Below are 9,197 nucleotides of genomic sequence, written 5' to 3'. Positions count from 1 at the left end.
GTATGACTCTGGGATGAAAGGCTTAATTTCCAAGCCACCTACATTTGAAAGCATCAGAAGACGCTTGGCTGAACTTAAGGAAGCAACGCTGACACTGAAGCTTCCTCCATCTCTGGTCGTTCTGAATGACTGCACTTTTTCTTTAGCAGCGGAAACTACTTCAGCTGACACTCGATTGGGGTTCACTTTCCAGAAGCTAGCACCTTCAGCTGTTGGACGAAAGACGACTGGGATGCCCTCTGCTCGTTTCTTTTTTTAAGTAACCAACGTAAATGGTTCATCTTCGCCCATGTCTTCTTCATCACTTAGGTAATAAGTTGACGTTTTATCGTCGAGAGGATTCTCTTCTAAGCGAGGCTTCTTGCTCTCAGCTTCATCGTCTTCCATTGCTGCTGTGCTCGCTGGAGCCATTTCGCGGTTGTGAATTTGCAAATGTGCCAGCTTTATGATGCTTGGACACACCTGTAAGCCCCCAGGCTTTTCATTGTGTCCTGCAGTATCACTCATGTGGTTTAACGCACTTGGACGAGCATAAGGCTCGTGGCGATGGCTACCAACCACCGTAGTGGTCGCGTACTAGCCAAGTCTTTGATAACGGAACCTCGTACCTGTAGGGCGCCGAGCCCCCGTAGTTTTCCCCCGGCGTCTTGTTGGCACACCGCGAAGAAATGGATGTCAGCGTAATAGTCCAAGAAAAGAACAGAAATTGAACAGTGCACAGAAACAGCGACTGAACAGATCCCGCGAGCCGCGGTAACCGACTACGACCATGGTGCAGACGCCCACTGCCGGGTGATCTAGCTCCTGCGTTACGTCACTCTCAGAGACGCAAATGTCATCTGTACCACCCATAGTGGAGCGTCATAACTACATATAAAAAAAAATCGGTCGCTTATCCCTGTGCTTTTGCGGGCGTTCGCTCGTGCGTAGCATCGCACTTTCAGCGCAGCCTAAGAAACACCATGGTCTCCACACTTCTGTATTTATGTGTTTTCTAGTAAAGTAACATGCTACCATATACTTGCGCATTGATGTTGCGCCTCAGATATGCTGATAGTCGTTTTTTGAGCCACAACGTTGACAAGCATGAACGCAGCCACCAGTTCAAGATGGCTAGACGTTGTTGTGAAGCGTTGGGCCTATCCCGCCGCTGACCTCCACTGTTGCGAACGACGGACCGATCCCGCCGAAGCCACCACTGTTGCGAAAGACGGCGACGCCAACACGGCCCCGGAGGCGCCACTGCTTTCAACTCCGCCGGGAAGGTCACCAGCCGTTTGGTAGCGTATGTTTATCAGCTCGCGACTGCTTCTGCGCAGAGCTGATAAGACGAGCGGACGAGACGACGGTGAGTTAAACAAGGTTTATGTACAGCATATTTACAGAGGCGTTACAATTTCGGCACTGGGGCCGACAGAGACTCGAAGAGCCGAGCTCTTCTCTCTAACACATAGGTCAGTCTTTCGCCTAAGACCGCTGACTCACACACATGTCGGCTATCCGACATGGGGACTCCTCTCTCTAGGACTGCCGATCGCGACGCGCCGCAGGGCTTCTTTTATTTACACCGGGTCCAACCAAAATGTCCAATCAGAAGCGCCGCTGGTCGTCAGGGCAGATTCCGCCAATGGGGGCCGCCGCGCCATGCGTCAGACCACCAGACACGCGGCCGCCGGCTCGCTGTCACGTGCGCAGCTGACTCACTGCACCTGGGCCAGAGGGGCGCCGCGCGTGTTCACGCCGTCGAGGTGATCGCGCCAGGCCGACTGCGGGCTGGCCTTGACCCAGATTGCCTTTTTCAGAGGCACGGTCGTTTGACGAGGACTCGCTGGCATAACAGCACCCCCGCCGCCAGACAATGCACCGGAAAGACGAGCTGCTTCCACGGGGCTCGGATGTCAGGTGCGCTCGTTCGCCAGGTCCCTCCAGGTTCGCCTCCAGGGCCATGGGGAGACTACAGCTCCAGACTGTTCCGGGAAAACGTCCCATTTTTGACGAAGGATCCCAGCTCCACTGGCTTGTCGCCACAACTTGTCGACCAGCTTCACTCGTCTCTTCTGACCATCTTCGGTTTCAGCACTTGTCGATGGTTCTGCAACTTGCCAAGAACGGATCGACAACAGACAACACACGACACACGCAAGTGCCTTCGGTCACCCGACAGAACGCCAGACAAAGTATAATACAACATATACCTATCTACGTGTTTATCGGAATTTTGTTCCCTCTACATCAAGAGGCACATGTGGGACAAAAGACTCTTAAAATGACAACTCAATTTTTTTTCCCACGTACAACAACGTAACGAATTAGAATACCACAAAGTTGGCCCCTTGAGATCACTCTGAACGAAAGCGCTCAGCCCAGGTCGTGATGAGGTCAAAATTTTGCCCCAAATCGCCAGCCAGAAACCGAAAGGTTGAGAAGTTACTAGCTGGAACGCACTGCTCAATGCACCTGCATTAGCGTTTCCCTTTCCTTTATTTTTTTTTTGATAGCGAACGTCAAAGTTGCGCTGTGGAGCAACATGCTCCACTTCAGTAACCGGCCACTTTTAGGCGACGATACCTATGCGGCACCAAGAGCGGCTCACACTTTCGACGTTGCACAGGGGAACAACAATACGGCTTGCTACTGATTGACTCCTCACCGCTTAGCTCGATATCGTGTTCGATCACCGTCGTGTCTCCGGGACGGTCCGACAACACATACCCAAACTCGGAAACAGTCTTTCTCAGGTCCTTTTTCTCAGGTCCTCCTTCACTTAAGCTAGGCTCTAGGTTTATCTGCTCCCGGATTACTTTCGATCCCCCTTCGATCACCTCACTAGAACTCAAATTTTCTGCTTCCTCTTCCTCTGAAGCCTTCAACAGCTGATTTACGACCGCTTGATGTTGAACATTGGGTTTCATCAAGTTGTAAATTTTGTGCTGCCGCCTTCCTACTTGCACCTCATAATTTGTATCACAAGGCTTCGATAATACTTTGGCGGGCCCTTCCCAATCAACCTCAAGCTTGTTCCTTTTGGGTGGCTGCAGCCGCATTACCTGATTATCAACTTCAAAAGCGCGCTTCTTCCCCGATTTCTCGTAGTGCTCCTTCGACAGCACTTTTGCCGCGTTTTTCTGGCTTTCCACTCGCACTTCAATTTGGCTTTCCACTAGCGCTTCAATCGAGAGATCCTCACGCTGCTCTCGAATGAGCGTCTCTCGATCAACTCTCGGCAGCTCGCTCCAACTTTCCACTACAGGCAAGAGCGTTGCAACCCTCTCGCTCTGACTCAATGGCGCCACGTCGTCTCCCCCAGCGCATACCGCGCCGGCCGCTCCCGCGACGGGCCGCTCGCGTGACTGCTCACATGACTCATGCGGAAAATTTCCTTTCTGGGGTTCCGTCGACCCGCCGACAAGGTCACTTGAGCGTTCACCGCTTTGAACCAGATCAAGCTCCTGCGAAAGCTTTCGCGCTTGCGATCGCGTGAGGGCCATGCACGCTAAGTTGGGGAAGAACGATTTGCCCTGCTCTTTGAGAAGCTGCTCTGAGTTGTTGGAGAAAAGATATGGAAAACGATCATTTAGCGCGGCAGACACAGCTGCTTCGGTGCGAAGCTTACCGAACGGGCCTTCAATGACCACCGTGGCGATTGGTAAGCGAACACTCTGCACCTCGGCGACTTGCCTGATCCACGCGCATTCTCCTGTGAAGTCATCCGGAGACACCAATGAAGGATGGACAACGTCCATGGTTGCCGCTGAGTCTCTAAGTGCTCGGCACGTTTTCTCATTGACCCTAATTTCTTGGAGATACGGCTCCAACAACCGCATGTTTTTTCCTGATTCTCGGATTGTTGCGAAGGCAAATTTTTCCTGACAGTTTCTCGCGATGTGCCCTTCCTTTTTACAGTTGTAGCAGATTAGCGGCTTCCGTTTGTTTTCCGATTCGAATGCCTGTGTGGTAGAAACCTCACTCGATTTCTCCGCTTCTGTTTGCCCTTCCCCTACACTGTCCTTCGTAAGAGACGGGTCCTTTTTGAAATTACGGTGCGGAACGGGTCTCCGTTGATCAGGTTTCTTTGAAAAGCCCTCTTTTCTCTCATCCTTTTCAACGCGCACTGCCCTGCTGTGCAACTTTCGGCGAGTATAATACTCCTCAGCTAACTCTGCTGCCTTGTTTAGCTTTACTTCACCAAGTCTGTCCTGCAGCCAAAGCCTGACATTATCCTCGATGCAGCGGTAGAATTGCTCCAATGCAACGCATTCCACCACTTTATCGCGGTCGTCATAAACACCTTCGCCCTTGAGCCATTCAATTAAATCGGCTTTAAGACGAAACGCGAAGTCAACGTGTGACTCATTCCCCTTTTCAGCATACCGGAACCTTTGCCTGAACGCCTCGGGTGACAACTTATAACGTCTCAAGAGCACTTCCTTAACCTCGTCATAGCTCTCAAACGCTTCCCTAGACAAGCAAGTTAATGCGTCGGACACTTCGCCGGGAAGAAGAGCTAGCAGGTTCCGCGCCCAAAGAGACTGCTCCAAAGCATTTCGCTCACAGACGTGTTCAAACTTGACGAGATACTTCGCCATGTCCTCGCCTACTACGAACGGTGGCAGTTGATCCCGAATTCTAATACCGCTGACCTGAATCGTCGGAGAAGCTGCGCTAGGCGCCTGCGAACACTGTAGGATTGCCAATTCTAGTCGTTTCATCTCAAGGCGCTCCTGTCTCTCGGCCTCCTCGCGACGTTCGCGCCTTTCAGCTTCTTCGCGAGCTTCGCGCCTTTCAGCTTGTTCACGTTCGCGAGCTTCGCGCCTTTCAGCTTCTTCGCGAGCTTCGCGCCTTTCAGATTCTTCACGTTCGCGAGCTTCGCGCCTTTCAGCTTCTTCGCGAGCTTCTACTTCTCGCCTTTCAGCCTCCTCACGGCGTGCTTTAATATCCACCCAGGCCTCATCGACTTCCTCAGCTGACACTCCCTCATCCTTCATGATCTCAAGGATCGCTTGCTTTCGTTTCGCACGGCCCAAAGTAATGCCGAGTTCCTCACAAATTTCGATGAGTTCCTTCACTTTAAGGTTCTCCATCGTTCACACTAGCCTCTTTCTGTTTGCCCCTGTTAACAATTTACTTGCCGTACCCACTATAAGTCAACTAGCAAGACGCGCAAGCAATTTTTCACTCTCCCGTGTTTACCCCCTCCGCATTAACTTTGGTTTCAAAGCACTTCGACTTTGCTTGAAACGATCAAAGCTCACTCTAATACTTCACACAGCCCTTCTCTAAACTACTACAACCTGAGCTAGAGCAGTCTGGTGAACTGAGGGGAAAACATCAGGCACTCACCGCATCGATGTCGCTGACGCCGGCCGATCCCGCAGCTGCCAACCACTGTTATGAAGCGTAGGGCCTATCCCGCCGCTGACCTCCACTGTTGCGAACGACGGACCGATCCCGCCGAAGCCACCACTGTTGCGAAAGACGGCGACGCCAACACGGCCCCGGAGGCGCCACTGCTTTCAACTCCGCCGGGAAGGTCACCAGCCGTTTGGTAGCGTATGTTTATCAGCTCGCGACTGCTTCTGCGCAGAGCTGATAAGACGAGCGGACGAGACGACGGTGAGTTAAACAAGGTTTATGTACAGCATATTTACAGAGGCGTTACAATTTCGGCACTGGGGCCGACAGAGACTCGAAGAGCCGAGCTCTTCTCTCTAACACATAGGTCAGTCTTTCGCCTCAGACCGCTGACTCACACACATGTCGGCTATCCGACATGGGGACTCCTCTCTCTAGGACTGCCGATCGCGACGCGCCGCAGGGCTTCTTTTATTTACACCGGGTCCAACCAAAATGTCCAATCAGAAGCGCCGCTGGTCGTCAGGGCAGATTCCGCCAATGGGGGCCGCCGCGCCATGCGTCAGACCACCAGACACGCGGCCGCCGGCTCGCTGTCACGTGCGCAGCTGACTCACTGCACCTGGGCCAGAGGGGCGCCGCGCGTGTTCACGCCGTCGAGGTGATCGCGCCAGGCCGACTGCGGGCTGGCCTTGACCCAGATTGCCTTTTTCAGAGGCACGGTCGTTTGACGAGGACTCGCTGGCATAACAACGTTTACAAATGCTTTAACTTTGGCAGGGTTGCTGAGTGATGTGACAGACAGACAGACAGACAGACAGACAGACAGACAGACAGACAGACAGACAGACAGGCAGGCAGGCAGGCAGGCAGGCAGGCAGGCAGGCAGGCAGGCAGGTGGACGGACGGACGGACGGATGGATGGATGGATGGGTGGATGGATGGATGGATGGATGGATGGGTGGATGGATGGATGGATGGATGGATGGATGAATGGACGGACGGACGGATGGACGGACGGATTGCTAAAATTTTTGCGTTCAAGTAGCTCTAGATAGACTGTCGTCTTCAAAAAAAACAACAACAAAGAACTCAATGCAATTTCATTTTGTAATTCTCTGAAAATAGGGGACAAGAGGAGCTGAAAAATGGAAGACCTGTTTTGAGACCCACCTCAGAGAGGCGCGACTGTAGTGCTACTGCACAGTGTGGCCGTCTCCGAAACGGCGTTGTCACGTGGCACCGGCAAATTACTTTTGACGCTCATCAGTCTTGCAAGCGTGAGTTCTTTCAAAATATCCATAGAAAAATGCATGTGTAGCACAGAATTCTCACAAAGGCTAAATTGCGCTGACGTGCAGAATTCATGTCGATTGTATATGTAGCGCCGTGGAGAATTTTACCAGCAGCGATTTTTAAATTTAGTGAAACCCTGTATGGCGTTAACAAAAGCAATCATCTTCATCATAAGCGCCTTCTTCATTATATGTCACCTCGCGTCGCCTGTAAAAACGCGTTTAAAGAAGGTAAATAGGAAGATAGAAAAAAAGTGAAGGTAGAGACAAGAATAGGTTAGAAAAACAAAAAAAACATTTTGGGATGCGAGACTCAAAGCCACGTTCACACGCCACTCAGCCATCTGGTCTTTTCTTTTTTTGCCTTTTTGTTGGTTTTTCGACAACCAGTCAAAGTGCAGTCTATTAATCACACTTCATACGCATTTCACGTGCGTTGTTCCATCAAACAAAGATATCACATCTTCGTCACAGATGGTTCTGTTGCACTCATCTTTCTATTCGGCAACACATTCACCGAAGAAGCATCTACGGAAACCATATGATTGCGTCGTTGTAATGGAGACAACGAGAAAAAACAGCGAGGCAGGGAAAAAAAAGAGAGAAAACTGGAAAACTGCGGAAAGGGAGAAAAGAGAAGAGAGAAGGGGAGGAAAAGAAAGGAAAGAAACGACAAACATATATATATAAAATAACACAAGGAGAAAGAATGAATGGCACGGTAAATTCTACTATAGCAAGTGTAGGGGAAAAGGAAAGGAGTAAAAGCAGAAGTGCTGTGAGGGTAAGAAGGAAAAAAAAAAACTGGCAGAGATCTCACGTACAGTGGGAATCGATGATATGCGAAGCACAAACAAGAAAGGTTGATATGTCACTTTGAAATCAGCAGAACATTACGAGGCAGAGATAAATGATGCCATAGAAGACCTCCGTGCCATAATTATCCTGTCTGGATGTGTCGTTTACCTGCGTCATCTATTCACGTACCATGATACGAAAGTTAGTATATGTGGAGCTAGCGAAATGGTCGCTAGCACGCTATTAGCGTAGTATGTTGTAATGTTCCTACATAATCCGCATGTAAGGATTATCATGTTTGCACCAGTCATATATTTCGTCGTCCATTGACGTCACGTAACACCGAATTCGGTATATGTTGAGCTAGCAAAACGGCCGTGAGCGCATGATGGCGGGGCCAATATGCTCCTAGGTAGCGTTGACGCATGCGCACGCTGGGCACAGCAACGCTACGTTAGAAAACCCGAGATGTCTTTAGTCTGACGCCAGGCGTGACTGACGCAATCAGCGTCCGTTGGTGCGACCCGACGGCAACCGACGCAAAATTTGCGCCGATTCATTACCCAGACAAGACTGCGTCTCCCTCTTTTCGTGACAGAGGGACGCCGGATGCGCTGAAACGCGCATGCGTCAAAGCAACGCAGCGCGGCACACGCCTGCGAGTATATGGCAAAACTGGCGCCTGGCATCGCACCGCCGGCGGGACGTGACGAAATGAACGCCGGTGAGCACGCGCACCACCTCACGTCAAAATGTATCGGCGCCTTGCTTGTGGCATGTAGTCATGTTCTCACATGACACGCATCTCATGATAATCGTGTTTAAACCGGTCACATACCTTCGTCATTCATTGACGTCACGTAATACCAAATTTGGCATATGTGAAGCTAGCGAAAAGGCCGCGATCGCATCATGACTGTGGCATGTAATCATGTTGTTACTTGACGCGCATGTCGTGATTATCATGTTTGGATGTGTAATTTACCTCTGTCGTTCATTCACGTCATGTAATACCGAGGTTGTACATGTGAAGAAGTTAGCGAAGCGGCCGCCAGCGCATCATGAGCGTGGCATGTAGTCATGTTGTTACATAACACGCATCTAATGATTTGATATCATGTTTGCACCAGCCACATACTTTCGTCATCCATTCACGTACTGTAATACCAAATTTGGTATATGTGACGCTAGCAAAACAGCCGTGAGCGCATCATGAGCGTGGCATGCAGTCATGTTGTTACATGACACGCTTGTCATGATTTTCATGTTGGAGTCCGTCACCCAGTTTTGCAACATGCCATGTGAACGAAACCACCGCAAGAGCTGCAGGACCTTGAACTGTAAATCATGACATTCTTGACATACATGTCATGATTTTATGTCATGACTAGTCAAGTATCTTCTTCCTACACTCATGTTATGCCATACCAAGTTTGGTATCGATACCATTATCAAAACGGCCAGGAGAGCTAAAAGTCATAGGTGGCTAGATAGATAGATAGATAGATAGATAGATAGATAGATAGATAGATAGATAGATAGATAGATAGATAGATAGATAGATAGATAGATAGATAGATAGATAGATAGATACGCTCAAAGTCGCCGAAGTTCGCTAAGAAATGCTTCGCATTTACAAGGAGAAGAGGCAAGAGTATTGCATAGCGAAGCCTTGTATAGTATAGCAAGCGAGTTGGAAAGAGAAGTGCGATTGACAAAGGAAGAGAGAGGGTGAATATTAGCATAGTCATG

At 50.2% G+C, this 9,197-nt stretch overlaps 1 protein-coding gene across 1 annotated transcript; it reads right to left on the bottom strand.

Moving 5' to 3' along the window:
* Window positions 1-2,495: 2,495 nt before the first annotated feature.
* Window positions 2,496-6,092, bottom strand: LOC142796473 (uncharacterized). Its single transcript, XM_075887189.1, has 2 exons — window positions 4,856-6,092; window positions 2,496-4,762 (listed from the first exon to the last, which is right to left on the bottom strand). The coding sequence occupies exons 1-2, from the start codon at window positions 5,079-5,081 to the stop codon at window positions 2,538-2,540; spliced, it is 2,451 nt and encodes an 816-aa protein (XP_075743304.1). The 5' UTR covers window positions 5,082-6,092; the 3' UTR covers window positions 2,496-2,537.
* Between the last annotated feature and the right edge of the window lie 3,105 nt (window positions 6,093-9,197).

Source organism: Rhipicephalus microplus, chromosome 1, assembly GCF_043290135.1.
Source record: "Rhipicephalus microplus isolate Deutch F79 chromosome 1, USDA_Rmic, whole genome shotgun sequence".
Classification (NCBI taxonomy): Eukaryota; Metazoa; Arthropoda; class Arachnida; order Ixodida; family Ixodidae; genus Rhipicephalus; species Rhipicephalus microplus.
Note: the sequence above shows the minus strand (reverse complement) of the source record. Positions and strands in the feature narration are given on the sequence as shown.

What these genes read in the sequence shown, in the direction of transcription:
- LOC142796473 (XM_075887189.1), bottom strand. Translation starts at nt 5,081, where the DNA reads ATGGAGAACCTTAAAGTGAAGGAACTCATCGAAATTTGTGAGGAACTC. An exon ending in AAGGCGCGAAGCTCGCGAAC is followed by an intron (nt 4,763 to 4,855) that starts GTGAAGAATCTG and finishes AAGCTCGCGAAG; the next exon opens with AAGCTGAAAGGCGCGAACGT.